This window comes from Chelonoidis abingdonii, chromosome 3, assembly GCF_003597395.2.
Source record: "Chelonoidis abingdonii isolate Lonesome George chromosome 3, CheloAbing_2.0, whole genome shotgun sequence".
NCBI lineage: Eukaryota > Metazoa > Chordata > Testudines > Testudinidae > Chelonoidis > Chelonoidis abingdonii.
In genome coordinates, this window is record NC_133771.1 from 161,414,568 (window position 1) to 161,439,424 (window position 24,857).

A 24,857-nucleotide genomic window follows, 5' to 3' on the forward strand; every position below is an offset into this window, starting at 1 on the left:
GTCTCGTCGACACAGCTCTAGGTGCCGCTGGCTGTCGTGCAATAAACATCAGGAGCTGAGAGCCGTCGCCCCTGCCAGTTTCTTCTCACCTGAGAGGCCGTTCTGTCTTTAGTGCCACGAAACACACGCATCACTTATTAACAGCAGGGGGACGCTTCTCCTCTTTGTCAGGAGGCGATGGACGTGTGTGAAGTTTGTGTAACCCAGGCACGATCTGGAACCTTTTTCTTCAGGTCCAGAACGTGTTGCAGACGGTCAGCAAGGTCTTTTAGCCGACGATGGCTCTTCGTCGGACATTCCATTCTCTTATTCCGGCGGTGGGGATTTCCCGAATCGACTATTCGCGTCCCGGGGGAAACACCAAAAAAAAAACTTTGGGAGTTGCCCCTGTTCTGCTCTTCCGCGGTCTCGATACAGCGCTCTCTGTCGGACGCGTTCCTATACTTGGTCGACCCTCTCTATAGCCTTCCCGTTCCCTTGGGCCAAATCTCTGTAAAGTACGCAGAACAGCCGGTAATTTCAATGCCTCATGGCTCGCCACAATGGTACCCACGCTTTGGACTGTCCATAAGTCCATTCCCCTGCGTCCATGCGTATTGATATCACAAGACCACGGCAGCATTTCCACCGACTCTGGTCTCGGACTGACTGCGGGCTCCTGCTGGAGGAGCTGCTGCGAGCCGCTGTTCCACCCGTGCGCAATGTTGCTCTGGGGAAGTGAAACATGCAAATCCAGGGCTACCTACCTGGCAAAAATGGAAGAGGTCTGCTGATTGTCAGTCACACGGATGTCACGCTCAGTTCCCATCAAGTGCTACTGGATATATCTATGGCACCTTAAACAACAAGCCTCCTCTCATCCCTCCAATCACCGCGGCCATTTCCGTCCTTCCATCGAGAAGTCTTCACGCTTCTCTCACCCTCTGGTCTTTGGTTCATACAGGCCTGAGCGACCTGTATCCCAGGTCCGCTACTCCCGCCACCTCTGGGACCTCTGTCGCTGAACAAGGCCTCCTTTTCGACCTTGAATGACTCTTCCTTACCTATGTGGAGCGTGGCGTTCTTTGCCATTACATCGACCAGGATCTCAGGCTTCGTGCGCTTGGTGGCGGACGCACATACACGATATTCATAAACAAGGTACATCCCGCCGCTCCTGCCTTTCGGCCAGTTGGTCTCCCCATTCCACAAACAGGACATTTTCCTTCCGTGTTTTACCCAAACTATGGTCTGCGAGAGCAGAGCTTGCATTCACTCGGATGTTGCGGGGTGCCGTTTTACATTTGATCCACCCGACCCTTCCGAAAGACTCCAACTTTCCTGCGTTGCAAAGAGCAGGTCACCCTGTTACAGCAACAAATATCTGGTGGACGGCCTGCATCCAAAACAGCTATGCCTTGGCTCACACTTCGACAGGCGATTACGCTCATTCCACGAGAGCGCAGCGTCCTCGATTGCTTCTCGCCGTGTGCCTATACAAGACAATGTATTGAGCACGTGTGTCGTGCACACTTTTTGGCCCATTACGCCTATGGACAGCAGTCGGGACGATGCGGCTCTTGCTTCTGTTCTTGCATTCAACAGTCTCCACTCCGACACCACGCAGTAAGGTCTGGGATTCACCTACTTGGAATGAATATGCAAGCATCGAAGAAGAAAAGATTGGTTATCACCTTTGTGACTGTTTGTTTTAGAGGTTGTTGCTTATGTTTCCACCCCGACCTCCTTCCCACTGTAGGAGTAGCGGCAAGAAGATGGGAGCGGCAGGTGGCAGGGGCGTATACGGTGCCCAAGCGCCACGCAAGGGGAACTGCCGACCCGCGGTTGTTGCTAGGGGAATTTTTCCGACGAACGTGCACGCGGCGCGCGCGCACCTAACTGGAATGGATATGAGCAACACATCTCGAAGAACAACAGTTACAAAGGTGAGTAACCGTCTTTTCTCTGATTGGTCCTCTGGTCAGGTGTTTGGTTCCCCTTTACAGGCAAAAGAAAATTAACCCTTACCTTACCTATCTACTTATGACAAGGACACTAGTTCATGTCAAGCCCAAGTCAATAGGGAGTGGAAGTTGTTACTGTCAGATGGCTGCCTGATTGTCTGTATGGACTGATTTTACTAGTCTAACTCATTTGCCAGTGGACAGGTGTTTACATCATATTTGGCTTCCCTGCTGGTAATTTCATAAGGGAGGGTTAAGACTAAAGGCTGATATACACTAGAAAATTAGATCAACCCAGCAGTGTCAATCAGAGATATGAAAAATCCATACCCCCGAGCGATGCAGTTATACTGACCTAACCCCCAGTGTAGACAGTGCTAGGTTGACAAGAAAGTTTCTCCTGCTGACATAGCTACCGCCTGATGTGGAGGTGGATCTTTTCAAGTGTAGAGTAGGCCTGCCTGTAGTTAAGCGGACCTAAATCCCTATGTAGACAGGAATTCTTCCATTGACTTGGCTACTGCCTCTCGAGGAGATTTTACTACAATGATAAGAGTATTCCAGATAGCCTGAATGGGCCATAGAGACTGAATTACCCACTCAACCATCTAGGTTAGGTACTGGGTTGAGACACCTTGCCAGTAGATGGGGGTGGGATGGGGTGAAGTTTGTGCTAGCACTGTTTTTGTTATGCTTGTTCTGTCAACAGAGGCTTTCAGTCTTCAGGTTTGTCAGTCTGACATATTATTAGCAGCACCAAATTCGTACATGAAAATAAATAAAATATGAGATCAGAGCAGATGTGTGTGTGATGAGAGACGAGTTTGGGTCTGAAATGAGGAATATCCCTTGTAATGAGGGTCACTAAGAGTTTTACACATTAAAATAAAGCTGTTTCCCTTCTGCAGAGGCACAGTCTTATACCTTGTACAGGACTCATCTTCACACCATGGTGGACTGCAGTTTGAGTGAGCTATGAGTTCCACACAAAATATTGGAGTCTTACGATGATCCTAGGTTTGCAAATCACTCACTATATGATGATCAGAGGTGTTGAGCACCCATATCTTCCATTGACTTCAACTGGAGTTATGGGTGCTCAACCCCTCTAGAAATGAGGCCCTTAGGCCCGGATCCTCAAAGGTATTTAGTCACCAGCTTCCAAGAAGAAAGGGATCAGAGTGGCAAAGCTTGAATCTGCATCCAAATTTCCCCAACATGTTAGAATTCATTGGATCTGGACTCTTAGTTTGGTTTGTTATAAAGATGGGGCTAAGCAGTAAAACCTGGTACTGAACATCCCTAGAGCATAAGGACAAGGGAGTGCATGGATTTTGATGTTGTTTCTGGCCCATCTTGGCTTCCCAGGCAAGTTGCTTTGATGCTGATGTGAAGGGGACCTTGACCCAGCAGAGCTTCTGCTGTGCCATCTCCTAAGAAGCTCTAAATTATGGGCCTTTACTGGTTCCTTCTCCTCTCTTCAGTTCATAAATATCTTCAGCTCTTGCTCTTATTTTTTTTAAATGAAATTTATGATTTGCCAAGTTCCTTACTAGAACAAACAAGTATAAATCCAGAGCTAAATGATGGCTTGTTCCAAATGTTGTTCTGTATAGGGCAAGATTACTATAGCCAATAACTACATAACCAAGGCCTGTTGTAAATTCCCTTGCCATACAGATTTATGTCAGCTATAGAAATACTGCACTGGGTGAATATGCCTGAAATATTTAGAGTGTTCACGAGGCAGGCCTTAGAATGGAATTATTAACTCTCTTTGCACCAGCGAGCCAGAGCTCTTATATAGCTAATAGAATTTGCTCACTGCTTGCCTGTCACTGTTCCTCTGTGCAGGGAAATTGGTTTTAGATCATAAGGACAAGATTGTATCTGAGTGTAAAGCAGAGAGAATTGTGTGAGGTCAGCACCACTGTGTTCTGGCCTTTCCTCAGTAGGTGGTGGACCTAGACCCGCCCTCCACACCACCCAGCAGAATGGAGGTGAGCATATGCCTCACCCTTGTATTATGGTATCCAGCAGCCATGATCCCTGTTGGTCTTGTGGCACGTTTAAGTATATTGTCTCTAGGAGCTTTTCCTCTCCCCCACACCCCAGGCTCTGTCTTAAATGAAATACTGTAACCTGTAAGCACTGGCAAGTGTCAGTACTGGAGCTGTGCAAAACACATTTGTCTACGTTTGTGTAGGTTTCAACTAGAGATGGGTTCAAGCTGCAAAGTTTTTAATATTTTAGATCCAGGGTTTCGGTTCTGTCCATCAGACAGATATGAGCCATTTGCAAAATTCAGATCCAGAACTGGATCTTATACACCCCAAAATTCAAGGATCAGGGGTTTTGATTGGGGTTATGGCTGTCAAGCAATTAAAAAAATTAATCACAATTAATCGTGCGATTAATCGCACTGTTAAATAATAATAGAATACCACTTATTTAAATGTTTTTGGATGTTTTCTACATTTTCAAATACACCGATTTCAACTGCAACACAGAATACAAAGTGTCCAGTGCTCACTGTATATTTATTTTTGATTACAAGTATTTGCACTATAAAAAAGCAAAAGAAATAGTATTTTTCAATTCACCTAATACAAGTACAGTAGTGCAGTCTCTTTATCATGAAAGTTGAACTTACAAATGTAGAATTATGTACAAAATACGTGCATTCAAAAATAAAACAATGTAAAATTTTAGAGCCTGCAAGTCCACTCAGTCCTACTTCTTGTTTAGCCAGTCGCTCAGACAAAGATGTTTGTTTACATTTGCAGACGATAATGCTGCCCTCTTCTTGTTTACCATGTCACCTGAAAGTGAGAACAGGCGTTTGCATGGCACTGTTGTAGCCAGCGTCACAAGATATTTACATCCCAGTTGTGCTAAAGATTCATATGTCCCTTCATGCTTCAACCACCATTCCACGGGACATGCATCCATGCTGATGACAGGTTCTGCTTGATAACAATCCAAAGCAGTGCGTACCAACACATGTTCATTTTCACCATCTGAATCAGATGCCACCAGCAGAAGGTTGATTTTCTTTTTTGGTGGTTCAGGTTCTGTAGTTTCTGCATCGAAGTGTTGCTTTTTTAAGACTTCTGAAAGCATGCTCCACACCTCATCTCTCTCAGATTTTGGAAGGCACTTCAGATTCTTAAACCTTGGGTCAAGTGCTGTAGCTATCTTTAGAAATCTCACATTGGTACCTTCTTTGCATTTTGTGAAATCTACGGTGCAAGTGTTCTTAAAATGAACAACATGAGTCATCATCCGAGACTGCTATAACATGAAATATATGGCAGGATGCAGGTAAAACAGAGCACGGACATATAATTCTCTCCCAAGGAGTTCAGTCACAAATTTAATTAACACATTATTTTTTAACAAATGTCATCAGCATGGAAACATGTCCTATGGAATGGTGGCCAAAGCATGAAGGGACATACGAATGTTTAGCATATCTGGCACCTAAATACCTTTCAATGCCAGCTACAGAAGTGCCATGCAAATGCCTGTTCTCACTTTCAGGTGACATTGTAAACAAGAAGTGAGCACCATTATCGCCTGTAAATGTACACAAACTTAGCTGAACAAGAAGTAGGACTGAATGGACTTGTAGGCGCTAAAGTTTTACATTGTTTTGTTTCTTGAGTGCAGTTATGTAACAAAAAAAATCTACATTTGTAGGTTGCACTTTCATGACAAAGAGATTGCACTACAGTACTTGTGTGAGCTGAACTGAAACATAGTTTCTTTTGTTTATCATTTTAACCTTGCAAATATTTGTAAAAAAGAATACACTTTGATTTCAATTACACAGAATGCAATAGATATGAAAATGTAGAAAAACATCCAAAATATTTAATAAATTTCAGTTGGTATTCTAGTGTTTAACAGGACAATTAAAACAGAGATTAATCATGTTTTTTTTTTAGTTAATCGCAGGAGTTAACTGTGATTAAGTGACAGCCCTAATTGGGATTGTAGTGGCAAACTCCGTAGAGTGAATCAGGCCCCTTGTCTTTAAATATTGTCACCTTCACAGTTAAAAAACCATGCGTGGCAAGGCCCTACTACTTTCCTAGCCTACAGGAGGTAAGTTGTGTGCATCCCCCAATCACTCTGCTAACTCCTATATTTTGGACCCTAGAAGCACCTGGGAAATTGGTTGTTCACGGGCATCAAAATTTTAGACAGGATTTTCCCATCTACCACCTTTGATGATCCCAGCAGCAATGGAAAGTGCTTACAAAATTGCTCAGTAGCCTATTGTAAAATTATTGCTCTTGAGACCAAAAATCCACCTGGAAACAAACTGAATTAGCTCTGAATAATCCCCAGCACCATTTATCTACCTTTACTTTGACACCTAGCTTGGAGAGTCCCCAGTTTTTGTCTGAAGGCCATAAATGGCCCTGTACTCTTTTCTGTCCATTATCTGTGAACAGAACACAATCCATCACCATTTAAAGGACCCAGCACAATAGGTTGGGGGCTAATCAGGCCTTTATGGTGATGGGGGCTAGAATATGGAACTCGATCTTCTCTGGCATCCATCTCTCCTCACTTTTAAAACACTTTAAACCTTTCTATTCCAGAGGGGGGTTTTGTGTGTTTGTTTTTTTTAATTTGACCCCCACTTTGTCCTGTATTTAATCTTTCTGTCCTTTTTATAAATTCTTGTGCTTTGGGACATAACCTCTAACCAACAGAGACTGTTTTTCCTCATTACATGTTTTCCGATAGTGCTTAGATATGCTCCAAATGAACTTAGGGCCCCATTGTATTAGGTGCTGTGCAAACATAGCTAGAGACAGACCCTCTCCCAAAAAGCTTACAGTTTAAATAGACAAGGCAGACAAATGATGCGATAAAGGAAGTATCATTATCTCATTTTACAGATGGGCAACTGAGGGCCTTTCTATGCACCAAAATTGCCCTGCTTTAAGTAAATCAGGTTCTAAATCGACGGAGTCAAACTGGGGCAATTCCTCAGTGTGGACACTTAAATGGGTTTGAGTACCTAAGATCGATTTGGGCTTATTTCAGTTTGTTACAGGACACAGGACTGGGGGGAGCATTTCAAAGGCACAAATGACAGGTGCCTAATTCCTATAGGAGGTCAATGGGAACTGGGAGCCTAACTCTTCTCTGTGCCTTTGAAAACCTCATTCTAGATATATCGCTGGTCTGATCTGGTGTGGCAAGTCCAGTATATACCTATGATCTCTTTTAAACCCCTTGGCTGGTTTTACTTGGAGGCTTTTACAGGGAGGCTTTTATATTTGTAAATGCATTTTAAGTTATTTTTACTATGCTATATATAGCGCCTCGAGCCCTTCTGCCAGGGTAAATCACAGGGAAGGAGGACTCAATATAACAAACAGTACTAATAAGCATCATGTTAATGATATAACATCAGGTCTCCAAGGGAGACGACTCCTAAGGAGGCTGACACTGCTGTACTGAAAATGACATGAGAATGCAAAGGAATCATCTCATCGTATTTAATAACTGTGGCTAACACTGAGCTGCCTGTCTTGCAACCAGTAAACCAATCTAGTGTTTATTGGATAGAGTCAAAGCTGAGTTACTGAAAATAGCATCACCTGCTGCATTGCTTTCTCACTCCCAGCCTCCATTTACAGCTGCCCTGTGCTACAGGCAGTTCTGAGGTAAAGCTTGTATAAATTGGTTGTTGACTCTTGCAAGCTTGCAGTGTTTCAAAATTTTTAATTCAGAAGAGAGCATTGCCTGTAAGCTTAGCACCTTACAAAATGAAGGGGTCCCAACAATAGTTTTAACAGTGATTGGAAAAGCTTTATTGAGATCAATACTAATAACTAATATTTTGCACTGCTATAACATCTTTCATATCAGGATTTCAACGCAGTCGTTTCAAAACAGCAACTGACATGTAACCATCTCTGTCTGAGTGGAACACAGCAACTATTTAACAGCACATATCAATACCACACAACAGTTTAGGGCTGGAAGTGAAGCGTCTATTTGGAATTTTTGATGGACAGAATGTAATTACCAGTGTTGAAATTTAGCCAGAGCACCAGTGCCAAATACTGTTGTTGTCTGCTTGCAAAAAGTACAATGTGATCATTAATGATCTCAGTTTTATGTCTCATACAAAAAAAGATGGCATCTATAACAATACTGTGCCCCTTAAAACTGTGTTGAGACTTTGGCTCAGTGCTGATACAGAAGGAAGCATGTTACCTACAGACCCATCACCCTCATTATCTATGGCATCTAGGTGTTCCATGGAGATAGCTCATCCAAATACTACATCCAAAAACAACTCTGCTGAGCTTGTCAGAACCAACAGAATCAACTATTGTAGGTCACTTTGTGCAATAGTTTTAAAACAACAGCCAGGATTCTAAATCAATCACAAGCTGTGGATGAAAAATACATTTGACAACAAAATATTGGGAAATCAGTTCTTCTTTTACTTCCCTGCCATGATCTGAGTTATTGGTCTTTTTCTCTTTCTTTTTCTGCAATGGCTGTTGGTATCACAAGCACAAGTTGCAGATGGTGGTGGTGATCAGATAATTTGTTCTTGCAGGGACAACACAGAATCTTGTGCTGAGCTCTTGGCAGGTAAGTAAAGGAGGAACTGATTTTAAATTTGCACAGATGTTCACTGAGTGTAAAAGTCACTTCTCTGCAGAAATAAAGCATGAGGCCTATGTGCCACTTACATCCCATTTAAACTATGAGGGACTGATTTAGCTGTAGGGTGTGGGTCTTGTGCTAGCACTCTGCACAGTGGTGAATTTCACACAAGCTGATGTGGGATCAGGAACTTTTGTTCTGAATTTGAAAACATCCCAAGTTAACGTCAAGAGAAGATTAAATGTACCCCATATTCTCTGAAATTTGCTGTATTTTAGAAGATGCAAATATTTTCTTTGTTGTTTACAATCTCAAAAACAAAGATCATGAATGTGTCACTGTCCCTTTCAGATAATGCGTTGCTTCTACAAGCATTTGCCAGCAGAGTGCATTTCATCAGTGGTCGAGCCATGCAGGACATCACGGAACACCTGTCAGGTAACAAACAGCTCAGCTGAACTGAACTTTTCATGGTTCACTTGGATTAAACTCAAGAAAGACTCTTGGGAAATGACAAATATGAGGAAATCCCTATGCATTTACAAAGCTATAGCCCATGGAACAGCAGGAGGCACTGGGCCTGTTCCTCCAGTGCCCTTCACCCTTTTAAGTCAATTATACCTGTGTAAAGTGCTTGTAAAATGCTCCTGCTCTGATCCTGTCATGTATTACATACACTTTGCACAGGTGTAATTGACTGTGCAAGATGCAAGGCAATGGAGAATTGGGCTTTCAGAGTCTAGTAATGAATCATCGATGGGAGGTCTCAAAATTCTCTCCTAAGAAAGAGAAACTACAAGTATTCCAGATGTCTCCTGAACATTTTTAAAAGGGTGGCAATGTGAGATCAGGGCTAGGCCCACAGGTTCTGCTTCCTTAGAGAAATGTCTATCCCCGACAGCCTACAGACACCCATACCCAGCTATGGAACATTTTGGGGTCACTGATATTTTTCTATTCTTGGGGTCTGTTTTGCCTCTCTGACAAAGAGCTCTGGGAGAGGAGTTCTTTTGTGGCAAACATTTTGGGCTGGATCCCACAAAAGCTGGGACTACCAGCATGAGTGCAGACTGTTCATGTGAATAATGGTTGTTGCAAGGATGTGCCTCCCTGGGGGTGTGAGCAGGCACTTCCTTCCTGACCCTGCAGGCTATCTGCTTCTACCTGTAGTAAGAGGAGGCTCTGAGATATACCTTGGTATCAAGGCCCGGTATGAGGCCTAAGGCCTGAACTAAAGTAATGGTCAAGGCTTTGCTAACAAAGCAAAGTTAAGCTGTGAGCCAGAGGCAGGCCCTGCTCACAGAAGCTGGCAAGGAAAGGGCTGATGCTGCAAAAAGAGACATACCTAAAAGGTACTGGACACCAGATATCAGAACATTCACAAACTTGTACACTCCACACAGATAACAAGGAACAAGCTGACCCATTCCAATGACAGGGCCAAAAGGGGAATATGATGCATAGAGTTGTTTTGTTCGAACCTACATGTACAAGGTAAGAGGCAGCACCTTACTACGTAAAGGGGTTGTACCTTACTAAGTAGAAGGGTTGCACCTCAATACGTCAGGAGTGATGTGTAACTTGTTTGTACCTCTGTATAAGAATGCATCCCTGGGGCGGTGTCTTTGTCCAGCCTAGGGGGCAGTAGAAAGTCTCGCCACTGACTGAGCTGAGTCCATTGCCAGGGGGCACATACTCGTTGTATGTCCTGTAGAGTAAAATCTAGAGGGAACTATCATTGTGCTTCGTTTGGCAATAAATCTGGCCAAAGTGCCTTCGCACCTTACTAGACTCTGTGGTCATTGGGGGTTCTCTCGGGGTCTGCTGTGTCAGCTATCTTCGAAGAGCTGGGACAGCACACACAGGGAACACACGCATGCAGCTGAGTGATGTCAACGCTGAACAGAGCAGAGCACCACGCCAGTAGCATCTGACAACACTACCCAGAAGCATGACATTGCATTTCCACTATTTCAATGTGTGTAAATATAGTCTATTTCCACATCAACAGAATCCTACAAGCTAAAAATGCTGCTTTTTCTTGACCTATAATCACAGCTTATGTCCAGTGACAGCCAAGAAATGGCAAAATCGATCATCTTGATGTACGCTGAAAGCAGCCTAATTATAGCCTTGCTTTAATTAGGGCTAAATCTACTGCCAATTATTCCAGCTTCTTTTAATCCCCTTAATAAGGTTTAATAAGGTTTGCTTATTCATTATAATTCTCTTATGGGCATCCATATCCATGGCAAACCTAGCAGGGCCTTTAAAGGTAATTTGCATAAAGTAAATCTCTGTACACACACAATTGAATTCTACAGCAATTTAATCTCTTTTTGCAAATAAAGCATTTAAATATAAATTGGGGCCAGTTTAGAAAGAGCATATGTTCCCTCTGGGATTTATTGGGAACAGGCAGCTCTCTCTTCTAAACTCCATTGTGGCCACTACATTTAATAGCATCTGTGCTCTAATTATCTCCTTTTTAAATGAGGGACTGTAACCCTTTGCTGATTTATTACGGTTGTTTAAGTATTATTTAAAGCTGATTTTTAAAAAAGTGAATTTAATGCTGGTGAAAGGTGCCAGACTTACAGTGCTGGGAATATGAAATTGCTTTAACCACAGAATAGCAACGTATGCTTCCCTCACACTATCACCAGCTAATGTGCTTCAATTTACCTCTATCAAACTGATGAGTATTCAGTCTCTAGGCCATATCAGTTCTTGGCCTTTCTGTGGAAACTGCCAGCAAAGATGCCAGGTAGTGTCAGGTTTTTGTTTGTTTTTAAAGTAGCCATCTATCCAATTCAGAAAGTGAATTGAGATCTCATCTCAGGAAGGGTGAAAGGAAGAATTGTCTAGTGATTAGGGCTTTATCCTTGCATTTGGGAGACCTGGGTTTAATTCCTTGTTCCACTACAGCCTTTCTGTGTGATCTGGGGCAAGTCACTTATGCTCTATCTGTGCCTCAGTTTCTTCTCTCTAAAATGGGTATAATAGCACTTTTCTACATCACAGGCATGTTGTGAGGGTAAATATATTAAAGATTGTCAGGCACCCAAACACTGTGATTATGGTGGCTATATTAGTACCTTAGAGAGCTAGACATCTTGACATTTGGAACAGTCATTCATTATGAGGCATTAAGTACAAGAAAAATCTCAGATTAGACCTTCCCATCAGAAGCACCAATAGATCATCCATCTTTTTGATCAGATTTTAGTCCCGTGGGCTAGAATTTTGAAATTTAGTACAGACATTCATTATGGGCCACTGAGCACAAGGAAACCCCAAATTAGACCTTTGTTTTTTTCATCAGAGTTCACCAAAAGGTCAACAGTGTCTCTTACTGGAGTTCAACCATACAAGAGTTCTTTTGAGCTATAATCTTGAAATTTGGTACAGCTATTTTAGACAGCTGATCACTGGAAATAGAGGTTTGACACTTCTATCATATGTTATCAAAGGTTCATCAGTCCAACAGTTTACAATAATTATATTAATTACTTCTTTAGTAATTATGTCATGTTCAGCATGAGGCCTCTGATTTGGAGAAATTAAGGTAATTTGAGGTCAATAGTTCTATTTAACGGATAATATCATTTGTTTGCTTATAGAGAATTGTGCGGTTTGCATTCAGATTCCAGACAGCAGTCAGAAACAGTTTTGACGAACTAAAAATGAAGATGGGCTTCCATCTTGATTGTTAAGATGCTTTATCTTCTGTCTTGCAGCGCTTGTATCTTCTGTCTACTCTCGGAAACCCCAGGCTGTGGAACGTCACACCCTGCCTGTTCTCTGGTATTTCCTGAACAACATGATCGGAAATGGGGTGTTACCTGGTAGAAGCGGGAATGTCAGGACTGTGGTCTGCAGGCTTGTTAAAAGCCTGTACAAAGAGATGGGACGCAGCCTAGAGGATCATGCTTCCAGCCAACCACAACATGTGATAAAATCTCTCCAGGACCTTTTAGACATGGAACTCCAGTGAAGGAGGCACAGTAGCCTCCAGGACAGTTTACAGTGTGGCACTTGATGAGGTGGATAAATGATGTGGTGGACATTATACTGGCAATGATTTTATTCTATGTTTTTGGAGGAAGGAATAAGTTTATAGATCTAGATGTATATAGTATATTATGAAGTAGAATTAAACAAATCGCGTATTTTTATAAGGTTTTATTTCTTCAGTGTTTGTTCCTGAGAGGTTTTACATAGCTCTTTTAAAAACAATAATTATGTATAAATGTTGTGATTTGTAATTGTGTAAAAAAGAAAATAATGTATCTATACACAGACATGTTTAGGGAAGGAGAGATGGGCCTTAGACACAATGAGAGAAGGGGGGGTGGATGATTGGGCCCCAGAACCAGGGCTGGCTCCAGGTTTTCTGCTGCCCCAAGCGGTGAGGAAAAAACAAACAAACAAACAAAAAACCCATCAGCGGCACTTTGGTGGCAGCTCAGTCTCGCCGCTCTATTCTTCATTGGCAGTTTGGCGGCATGTCCTTCAGTCCCTCTCTTCCCCTTCGGCGGCAGCTCAAAGAGGAAGAGAGGGACTGAAGGACCAGCTATCAAATTCCCGCTGAAGACCTGGATGGGCCACCCCAGTAGCGGACGGAGTACCACCCCTTTGTATTGGCCGCCCCAAGCACCTGCTTCCTTAGCTGGTGCCTGGAGCTGGCCCTGCCCAGAAACAGAGAGTGAGAGGCAAACACTCCAGGCTGAGAAAATAAATTGAGTGAGGAAGAGAGAAATATGCCGCCCCCAAGGCACAAAGGTATGTCTACATTGGAGCTGGGAGATTTGCACTAGTGGGGCTCAAGCTAGCATGCTAAAAATAGCAATGTGGACCTTGCAGCTCAGGCTGGAGCTTGGGATCTGAAGCCTACCTGTCCCTATAGGCTTGAGAGTCCAAGCTGCTATCCAAGCCACAGTGTCAACACTGCTATTTTTAACATACTTGTTAGAGTGCCACTAGCATGAGTTTGCCTACCCAGGCTGAGAGGCTCACTCCTGGCCATAGTGTAGACGTATCAACAAGAGCCTGTGGAAAAGGGGGTAAAGGAGAGAGAGAGGTGGGGCCCTGGAAGCAGAAAAAGTGACCTGAGTATATTTCCATTTCTGAAAAATTGAACACTTCTACACATATTCACACAACCCTGAAAGGCAGAGGGAAAGAAAGAAGAAGGGATATATAAGATCCTGAACACAGGCAGAGTGAAGCACATGGGGCCCATGAGAGCAGAAAAATAGAAGGACCTTGAAAATGGGGCCTTGTCCATTAAGTCAGAAGGCCAAAGAGCAGCACAGAAGGACCCAGCCAAAGAGGCCCACAAGTCTGAGAATTTTAAATTTACGTCTTTATTTTTTCATACCTGAAGCGATATAGTAGTCTAACTTGTTGCATTCTCTGTTATCTTTCTGTGAATTCCCCTCCATCCCCCATCACCAAGGTCTTTTATTACTGTAAAGAATGGTGAAATGATTCAAACCTTCTGAAGTGTTTTTAGATTAACTTCGAACTGCATAGGTAATGTAGTGTAAATGTAATGTTCTAGAGCACCAGGAACTCAGAATCTTCTGGAACATTCTAGTGCACCCTCTGAGCCAAGAACCTAGTTCTGAAACATTGCGAAGTGCCCTGGAACTTGCCACCTTCAGGAAACTTCTAACAGTATCCAGGAACTTAGTATCTTCGGAGGTGTTCTACAATGCCTCGGAACTTGGGACTTTGGAAGATTTTTCTAAAAACCAGGTGAAAATGGTATAGGCTTAGTGTGGTGTGGATTGTTCTTTGGAGAAAGAGCAAGGCACTGCCAAAAACACCAAATGCCAAAATGTTGAACTGAGGCTTCTGTGGGGAGTGATACTGTTAAAGAACGACCAGAGTTAAATAAGCAAAGCCTTGCATTATATTTACTCCTTCAAGCAACTTGAGCTTGCTCACTACCCAGAGCTTATTTGAAAGTTTTTGGATTTTTTTAGGGGTAGCATCTTCTGAGATCCCTGGTTTCTCCCTCCCTCAATCTCAAGGTCCTCTCTCCTCACAGTTCCCGTCCCTTTAGGCACACCTCCCTCTAGAGCCCTTTGCTGCTGAATAAATGTTCTTTCTTTTAGCTTCTTCTTCAGCTTCTGTCTAGCCCCTGGGGGTACAGTAGGAAGTTTTTGTACTTAGGAGAAAAGAGGCTTTTGTGTATAGCAAAAGAACCCCTCCCCCGTCCCCAGTCTGTTTTATTTGTTCAGTTGTAGGGTTCATGGAGTCAAATTAAAAGGTAGCTTATGTAGCCACCTCTTAAGCTGCTACTGGCCTGGAGTGTTGCTCATGGGTATATTGTTTCACAGGATTGATGGGAATAAAGTGTTTCCTGCCAGTATGTTGGTTCTGTCTGGTTGGGTTTTTGTGTTGGCTGTACAGTTGAGACAGTTTTACCATGTGATGGGAACTCAGAACACATAAGGACCCAGTTTTGCCCCTGCTGACAAGGGGCTCCATGCCTTAAGGAAGATGGAGCAGGGGTGCTCCCTGGTGAACACTGGGCTAACTGTAGTTCCACTTCTCCCTCCTCTTGAACAGGAAAACATGTGGAATACAACTGAAGTGGTTGCTTGGGAAACAAAGGAGACAAAATGCTTTTGGGAAGGTTGGGAATGGGATCCTCACCCAGGATACTAGGACTGGCACAAACCCAAACAATGTGTTTCCTGTTTCCTTTCTGCATTTGTTAATTTATCCTTATTGTAATTTTGCTAGGTACAGCATGAATATGTGACATCCTTGGCTCACAATCTAAATAATCAAGACCAAGGGTGAGGGAGTCAGAGGTACAAAGAGGTGAAGTGACCTGCCAGAGGTCAAACATCAGGTCAATGGCCAAACTGGTAACAGAACTGGGGTTGCCTGATTCAGTGGCCAGAGGCCAATTCATTAACCCACCCTGCCTTTCTTGTTAGAACACTAATCCTTGAGGAGATGACCCTGCTAACTGCAAGTGCTTTTTCTGCTGGGTCATTACCCCATTTACAGAACACCCCTTGGGCTTTGGGGCCAACCTTGAGGCTCTCCCAGCCTATTTCGCTGAGGTATATCACAGATGCTAATCCACTTTGGCTCCTGGAAGCTAGATGCAGACTGAATGCCCCACTTTCACTACCCTGCTAGTTCAACAATGGAGTGATGCATTGACAATGCCCACAGATAGCAATTTACATGCCTGCTAGCCAAAGGTAAGAGCTGTTGTCATGATGGGGGTGGGGGTGGGGGTGGGGAATGGCTCTAAAATAATAGGGTAAGGAAAACTCTAGTATTCTGCCCTATGGGTTGGGACCAAGCACAGGGAGGGGCAGGCTAATGTTCAGATGCCAGGAAGGGGAGAGAGTTGTCTTGACTCTTAATTTTGTTTGTTTTCTTGCTTTGGGGAGAATTTTCCCTCTGTACAGTAATAGGCATTTGAAAGACAAAGGTGAATGAATTGAAGATTGGGATCAAGGGGGATGCACAATATAGTAGAACATTGCTAATCCACTGCAAACCTCATCATTTCTCCCAGAAATTGCCACTCTCTCCTCACCAAACAGTAGCTATTTAGGGCCTGATTTTCAGACAGCTTAGGGTATGCAGTCACATGTCCAATTTGTGTGCACAGTTACAGTGAAACTTGTGCTATGCAATTAACATAGTGGTGCCCAAATTCATCTAACTGCTTATGAGCCCAGTTACCTGATTTGCACATGCAACTGCAGAATCCTCAGTGCCTGTGAGATTTCAACAGTAGAACCTGCCAGAGCCAGGGGACCTGAGGAGAAGGCAGACAGAGAGCAAAGTGAAGAATTGATGTGGGGAGGGAAATGAGAATAATGTGTCCAGGCTGAGAAGGATGGTGGGGCAAAGGCACGCACTTGAGAGGGAGGCAAATATTGAGGATGCATTTTGGGGGCTTGTGAGAATACTGGGGAAAGGAGAAAAATTTTGAAAGTGTTGAAAGGAGAGAAATGGTAGGTGGGAAATGAGCAGAATGGAGGCTGGCAATCTCAGACAGAACATTTTCATGCCTTATTCAATCCAAATGACGTCTAGAGTGCAGGAGAGGAGACGAGTAGAGACAGGCAAGACCTGGGAAATGTGCTTATCTTCCAACTCTGCTGCTGAAGATGAAGTAGCACCCTGTAAACAACCCCCTGTGCTGCCTCTCTGAAATGCTGCAAGAGCTGGAGCAAATGATTCTGGGGTGCATGTGAAAGGGGCTGGTTGCAAGTGGCTGAACATGCAGTATCGGAGGAATGGGGTATGTGTATAGAATTTACCGGATCCAACTGAAAACCAGCTGTTAGAAACTTGTCTCTTCACTCCGGAGAGAGACTGCATTGAATGAGCTATTTTTATCCTTGTTATATAATGACTGGAAAAGAAGGTGCTGTTGTCTCTACCAAATTCCTGCCAGTTGATATTGAATTCCGATACTGCAATAAAGCCTGTGATGTCAGTTGATTTAAGCAGAGGTTGGAAAATGGTGACAGATAGAATTAGAGCTGACAGGAATCTTGGAAACATTTGCCACATAGTTGAACTGTGCCTCTGTGTTGGGAGCCTCAGCTGAGAAGCCAGTAACTGAAAGGATTTGGAGCATGAGCTGCCTCACCTCATCCTGAAAAATAGTGCCCAAGGAACGGGGTTTGAGCCACAAAGGGGGGGGGAAGAGAGTTATGGGAGGAGCCTGCATTGCCTGTGGTAATACCTTTTCTGTGGATAAATGGAGGACTTCAGTCCCCCTACCACAGTCAGTCAGCACCTTTCACTTTTTAGTGAAGAAAAGAAAAACACTGTCCTGGGTTTTGCCTGCATTTGAAATAGCTGTGAATCTGCAGGCCATGTCTTTTTGTTACTGCCTGCCATCCCCTTCAGGAAGTGCATGCCAGCCAGTTTGTGGGGCACTTGGTGTTCAAAGCACTGACATTTGAGTAATTGCAGCTCAACAATGACAGCTCCATTATTATCTTCTCACAATTTTTTACGAGCTAGAGTCAAGCTGGAAATGTCTCTCTGCTAAAGAAAAATAATCATGCCTTTGACAATAATCTATTGACACCTCATAAAAATGAATCCCTAAGGTGTGATACCAGTGTGATGCTGTGGCCAAAAGAAATAATGCGATCCTGGGCTGCATAAATGGGGGAATCTAAAGTAGGAGTAGAAGGTTATTTTACCGTTGTATTTGGCACTGTATATGACCTGCACGCAGTATTAAAGGTGTGAGGGTACCATGGATTTATATAGTGGCATTATGATATTTTCTGTTTTATTATCCTAATAGTTCCTAACTTTGTTAGCTTTTTTTGACTGCTGCTGCACATTGAGCAGATGTTTTTAGAGAACTATCCATGATGACTCCAACATCTTTCTTGAGTGGTAACAGCTTATTTAGATCCCATTACTTTGTATGTATAGTTGGGATTATGTTTTCCAAAGTGCATTACTTTGCATTTATCAACACTTAATTTCATCTGCCATTTTGTGGTTCAGTCATGAAGTTTTGTGAGATCCCTTTATAACTCTTCACAGTCAGCTTTGGATATAACTATCTTGAATAATTTTGTATCTTCTGAAAACTTTGCCATCTGACTGTTTACACCTGAACAGAACCGGTCAGAGTACAGATCCTTGAGGGACCCCAATGTTTACCTCTCTCCCTTGTGAAAACTGACCATTTATTCCTACCCTTTCTTTACTATCTTTTAAGCAGTTACTGATCCATCAGAGGACAGTCCCTGCTATTCCACGACTATCTACTTTGCATATGTGCCTTTGGTGAGGGACGTTGTCAAAGGCTTACTGAAAGTCCAACAATACTATATTCACTAGAATCATCTTTGTCCACATATTTGTTTAAAGTCTCAAAGAATTCTAATAGATTGGTGAGGCATGATTTCCCTTTACGTAAGCCATGGTCACTCTTTCCCCACATATATTCACCTATGTGTCTAATAATTCTTTTCTTTAGTCTAGTTTCAACGAATTTGCCCGGTACTAGGTTAGGCTTACTGGCCTGTAATTGCCAGGATTGCCTCTAGAGCTTTTTTTTTTAAAAAAAAAATCTGCTATCCACCAGTCATCTGGTACAGAGGCTGATTTAAGCAATAGATTGCATACCACAGTTAGTAGTGCTACAATTTCATATCTGAGTTCTTTCAGAACTCTTGGGTGAATATCATCTGGTCCTGGTGACTTATTACTGTTTAATTTATCAGTTTGTTCCAAAACTTCCTCTATTGATACACCAAATCAAGGACAGTCCTTAGATTTGTCATCTAAAGAGAATGGCTCAGCTGTGGAAATCTCCCTCATCCTCTGCAGTGAAGATCTATGCAAAGAATTTATTTAGCTTCTCTGCAACTGCCTTGTCTTCCTTGAGTGCTCCTTTAAATCTCAATCTTCCATTGTCCCCACTGATTGTTTGGTAGGCTTCCTGCTTCCAATGTACTTATAAAAAATTGCAGTGAGTTTTTGTGTCTTTTGCTAGTTGCTGTTCAAATTCTTTTTTGGCCTGCCTAATTATACTTTTATGCTTGACTTGTTGGATGAAGTTTGTTCCCTTCTGAGGATGCTTTAGCTGAGGATGTTTCAGTGCAAATTACTAAGTTGGTCTTTCATCAATAAATAATTTGCCAAATTCATCCCTGATGTAACTCCAGTGAGGTCAATTAATCTGACCCACTGTCACGTCAGCTCATTGATTGTCCATCTTAAACTCTCTCTTTTGTTTGCCTATGCTTTTTTATTTATATGCTCTAGGAATTATTTTAGAGACATTCTATAGCCTGAGTTATACAGGAGGTCAGACTAGATGATCACATTGGTCCCTTCTGACCTTCGAATCTATGAATTTATGTTTCTCTCTGCTATTATTCATTATTTAACACTGTGACTGCAATATTTGAGTGTCCTGAGAAAAGTGTACATGAAAGATCCGCACTGAGTAAAGTTGTTTAGCTATAAATATAGATATTTAAAATATGTGTACTAGAGAGGCACCCAAACAAAATATTCAGCTCTGAATACCATAACATTGGGTGTGCTTAGAATTTGACCCAGTTCTGGATCACTGCCTACTCCTATTTGAATCTTGTACTTTGGAACTACCTCTGATGTGTACATACACAATAATAAACATTAAACATACATCAGAGGTAAAAGAGTATATCATCTATATGTGTAATAAATAACAGGGGGGAGGGGAGTAGCTCCCTTTTATGGACACCCAGCCAGCCAGTAAGCTATAATATTCCTCTTAATAGCTGTTCTCTACTTGCTTTACCTGTACAGGGTTAACAAGCCCACAGGTAAAAGGAAAGAAGTGGGTACCTGACCAAAAGAGCCAATGGGAGGGCTAGAATTTTTTTAAAACTTGGGAAAAAAACTTCCCTTTGTGTCTCTGTTGTGGTTCTCTGGGAAAGAGGGGAACTGGGAGCAGTTATGCCATGAGAAGCTTTAAGCCAGGCATGATCATAGATCATCAGATCACACCTAGAACTACTATTTGGAACCCCCAAAATATGTAAGTAGATCAGGAATGTTTAGAAAGATGCGATTAGGCTTTTTTCATTTATTTCTTATGGCTAGTGAACTCCTCTGTGCTAACCCCAGATGCTTTTGTGTGCTTGTAACTTTTAAGCTGAACCCCCAAGAAAGCTATTTTGGGTGCTTAATTTTTGGAATTGCTCTTTTAAAATCTAGCAAAAGCCTAAGTTCCAGATTTATTTTCTTTCTTTTTGTTTTTAATAAAATTTACCTTTTTTAAGAACAGGATTGGATTTTTGGTGTCCTAAAAGGTTTTTGCATATGTTGTTTAATTAGTTGGTGGCAACAACTAATTTCCTTTGTTTTCTTTCTCCACTGTTCCCTGGAGGGTGGGGTTGAAAGTGCTTGAGGATATCCCACAGGAAGGAATTCCCAAGTGCACCTTCCTGGGTTCCAACGGGATTTTGCATTTGGGTGGTGGCAGCGTTTACCAAGTCAAGGTTGAGAAAAGCTGTAACAGTGGGAGCATAATACAAGCGTGGAGTGGCCAGTATTAATTTTTTGAATCCTTGTGGGCCCCGATCTTCTGCACTCAGAGTGCCAGACTGTGGAATCAGCCTTGACAATGTGCAATACACATATCTATCCATCTTGAACAGCAGTCAAGATATTTGTTTGTTGCAGCTATTACTCAATTTAAGGAGCTAAATGTAATTAATATGGGTAGCTGAAGTCTATATAACCCCTGCCTGAGTGACTGTTCAGCTCAGAGCTAAGTGATAATATGTTGAGGTGAGCCAATGCTTCCTATTCAGGGCCAGCTCTAGCAATTTCGCCGCCCCAAGCACGGTGGCACACCGCAGGGGGCATTCTGCCACTCGCTGGTCCCGCAGCTCTGGTGGACCTCCCGCAGCTTCCCTGCAAGGGGTCCGGTGGTCCCGCGGCTCCAAAGGACCTCCCGCAGGCACGCCTGCAGATGCTCCACCGGAGCCGCGGGACCAGCAGACCCTCCACAGGCACACCTGCGGGAGGTCCACCGGAGCCGCCTGCCACCCTCCTGGCAACCGGCAGAGCACCCCCTGCAGCATGCCACCCCAAGCACATGCTTGGCACACTGTGGCCTGGAACCGGCCCCGTTCCTATTGTAAAAGATTCCTCCATGGATTAAACCATCTTGTTTGTACTTGGCACGGAATGATGATAAAGTTTGTAATAGTTGGGTCTCGTTCAGTGGTCCCCAAACTTTTCAGGGTCATGCCCACCTTACTCCTATCTGCGCCCCCCACTCCTCGCACCTGGGAGGGGGCTGCAGCTCCCACGGTGGTGGGAATGAGGACATGGACAGGGGTAAGAGGGCCGAGGCTGGGGCTGCAGCTGTGGGTGGGTCTGGGACCCGGAGCGGGGCTGGGGCCGAGAATGGAGCTGCGGCCAAGGGCCAAGGCTGTGGGCAGGGGTGGGAGCAGAGCCACAGCTGGGCCATAGTGGAGGGCAGCAGCTGGGCCCAGCCTCAGTCCTGGGCTGGGAACAGAGCCACGGACCAAGGCCGAGAATGGGGATGGGGGTGGGAGTGGAGCCACAGCCGGGCTGTGGTGTGGACCAGCAGCCAGCTGCATGGCCAGATGTGGAGCTGCTCCGAGGCAGGGGATAGGGCCAGGTGCTGAGCCTGGAGCCAGGGATGCAGTTGTGAGTAGGGCCAGAGCAGGGCTGGGTGGTGCTCCCTCCTCGCTCTCCTGTGGGGGCTGGCCCAGGCCCACCATGCACCCCCAAACTTTCCTCCATGCCCCCTTAGGAGGGTGCGCCTGACACCTTGGGGACCTCTGGTCTAGTTCTTTATTTTAAAAAAAAATTATTTGGTTTCATGTTAGTTTGAGCTGGGCCATTTAAACCAGCAGTTTAATTGGTAGCTATTGTTTTCCATATAGCTTGGAAAAACCAGTTCATAACTCAGTGTGACCAATAACATCTCAATGCTAAAATCATGGCAGCCAGTTTCTGGTGTTACAGGCAGAAATGTGTGTGTGATGTTTATAAATCAGGTTTTTTGAATCGCTCGGTTGAATCCTGTTGTGTCTCCCAACAGTTATGGGCCTAATCCTGACAGCTGCACACAGTCCAAGAGGAATCATTCATAGGTGACAGGGAAGAATGGAATCCCCCACCCCAATCCACACTGGTACTGACATGGTCAACATCACCATGCTGTGAATTTAGCTTCACAGGAAAAACAGGAGTAGACAAGACCTGCCCTTAAAAAAAACAAAAAAAACAAAAAAAACCTAAGCAGGAAAAAGCCCCTTCAGGCATTTATTTAATGCATCAGAGAAAAACAGAAATGAGCATTTAAGGGCTAGATTCTCAGCATAAGTCTGTTGACTTCAAGGCTTTTTTACTTTAGCTGGGGATATGGCTTTTAGTTTTCAAAGGGCATTTATGGTGCATTGACCCCCTCCACCGATGATAGCATCACCAGCAGTGTTTGTGGAAATTGCAACACGGATCTGGCTTTAGAAATGCAAAACTGAATGCCAGGATGATTTGGACCTGGGTCCCATTTTATGAGGAATGGGGAGAAAAAGATGGCTTGGGAGGAATGGTTGTGGTGGCCAGTCTCTAGTCTTCAGGACTGTTATATTTTGGCAGCACTTGTTTTAAGTCCTTTTAAATAGTAAGCCACAGAGCTGTAGCCCCATGCGGTGGGGATGTCACCATCATCCCAGGTAGGCCAAAGAACAGTGCAGCTTGCATAAGGAGCAGCTCTCCTATGCAGAAAGGGATCTAAAAAGAGACCACAAAAGGATCCTGAGTGTCTCCAGCATATTGTTATCTAACATTTAGTTAAAGATCAGGGAACTGATTGTTGCTGGCCCCTTGGAGAGGTCCTTTAAGACAGGTTTCACTGTGTACTGGAGGGACACAGGGTGTAGGGGCACAACTACTCAGTCAAGGGGATTGGGAATTACAGCAACTGCCTAGATGCACTTCTTGGCTTCCATCCTGCCTGAAATTTCCAATCTTCTTGTATGTCAAAGCCCAGTCCAACTATTTTGACCTTGTGAAGGTTGAGACAACGTGGAAGGATTGGAAACTGAAAATCTGCTATTTGTCAACAGAGCCAGTATAGTTCAGGCAGATGCAATCTGAGCTTTTTCCACTCTCTCTTGCCAATAATTGACAGCACAGACTTTCCATCCTTCCCAGGAGTGAGAGGTGCTGTGGGCTCCTTGTTCAGAGACTTTCTGCTGAGGTGGTAACCTGCAGATTACTCCCTTTTGCAGAATGGTTTCTGTGAAGTGAGACTGGTGCTGGTAGGAGACCAAGCAATTAGGATGGGTTCAACAAACCTATTTCGATTAGGATTCTAGGTTAGGATCTAAACCAAGAAATCTTTAACATTATAACCACCATCCTTAATACTGGAATTTACTTAAAATATCAGGTGATCCTGGGAGAGCATTTCAGTACCATGTGCATTGCATTGTCCCCGGGAGACACAAACTCATGCTTTTAATGGGTATTTACATGAAAGCATAGCTGTTCAGACCTGCCAGAATACCTTGTATTTTTATTTGTGGTGCACAAAAGTTATGAATGAGTCATTGTACTTCAGAAGACATCCTTACAGTATTAGCTGAGATTCCACTAATGTAGGGGAAACTGTTACAGGAGCAGATCACTTACCAGATCTCATAAGAGAAGACAATTTCCAGGACAAATACTGAAGTTTTTCAACAAGAAGACTGTATTATTCAATTTTTTATTTGCCATATTCATGTCTGGATTATTTTAGTTTGCCTCCACTAGATCCTCTGTAACAGGTGGCAATTAATTTGCCATGTGGATTGTTGTCCTAGCAGAGTAGTCTAATGATCAGAGTAAAGAATTGGGTGTTAGGACTCATCAGTTTTAGTAACAGCTTATGCACTGACTCACTGAGCATAGATAGGCATATCACATAACTTTTCTAGGCCTTTGTGTATCCCCTCTGTAAAATGGGGATAATACTTGCACCCCATCATTTTTGTGAGGTTTAGTATGTGTATACATATATATCTTCAGATGAAAAGAACCAAAATACTACTAAAGTTTTATATTCAAAATAGTTAGGAAAGATGCATTCACCTCTTGCCCGGATCCCCCATCCTTACACTAACTATATTTCCAGGCATAAATCAAAAGAAAGAAACTTTCAACAGACTCCTAGGAAGTAGAGATGGGAAACCTATTTGAGCCAGCCCTCTGTCATTGCAGGATTTAATTCCCAGTATAGACCAAGTATTAAAGTGATATTATGCTTGGGAGGAAGTGAGGCTGCAAGATAGAAACTGTCCAGTTAAATTAACTTCTTTGACTCAGCTGTACAGCTGATACACATTTTTAGTTGCAGGCTTACAGTAAATCTCAGCCCTGTTATCTGTAGGCTCTTTTGTGCTGCTGGGGGAAAATCAGGGAAGTTTGGTTCACAGTTTTGTAATGACTGCTTTGGGGAAGGCCATGGTCATTATTAGCTGCCCTTGGCTTCAACTGGGGCTTCAGGTCCAATAGTAATAATTAAGAATAAAAAAATGATAGAACTGATGACGTCTACAGTGCCCAAAGCTGTTAATTACACAATTGATTAAAGAGCAATTAAGGCCTCATAGAAAACTTTTAGAAAGCACCTTATCTGCAGGCAGTGTTGCCTATATTTTAGCATACAGGCCCCGTATTGACAAAGTGGTAAAATAATATATATATATATATATATAT

The 24,857-nt window shown here is 43.3% G+C and overlaps 1 protein-coding gene across 1 annotated transcript in view; it reads left to right on the plus strand.

The window, feature by feature from the left end:
• The window catches only part of TOGARAM2 (TOG array regulator of axonemal microtubules 2), a 63,808-nt gene extending 48,863 nt beyond the window's left edge, over window positions 1-14,945 (plus strand). The window contains exons 19-20 of the mRNA XM_032774844.2: window positions 8,943-9,029; window positions 12,332-14,945. Of these exons, the coding sequence (XP_032630735.1) occupies window positions 8,943-9,029; window positions 12,332-12,588 (344 nt within the window). The 3' untranslated portion in view covers window positions 12,589-14,945. The remainder of the gene's footprint in view (window positions 1-8,942; window positions 9,030-12,331) is intronic.
• The last annotated feature ends 9,912 nt before the right edge of the window (window positions 14,946-24,857 follow it).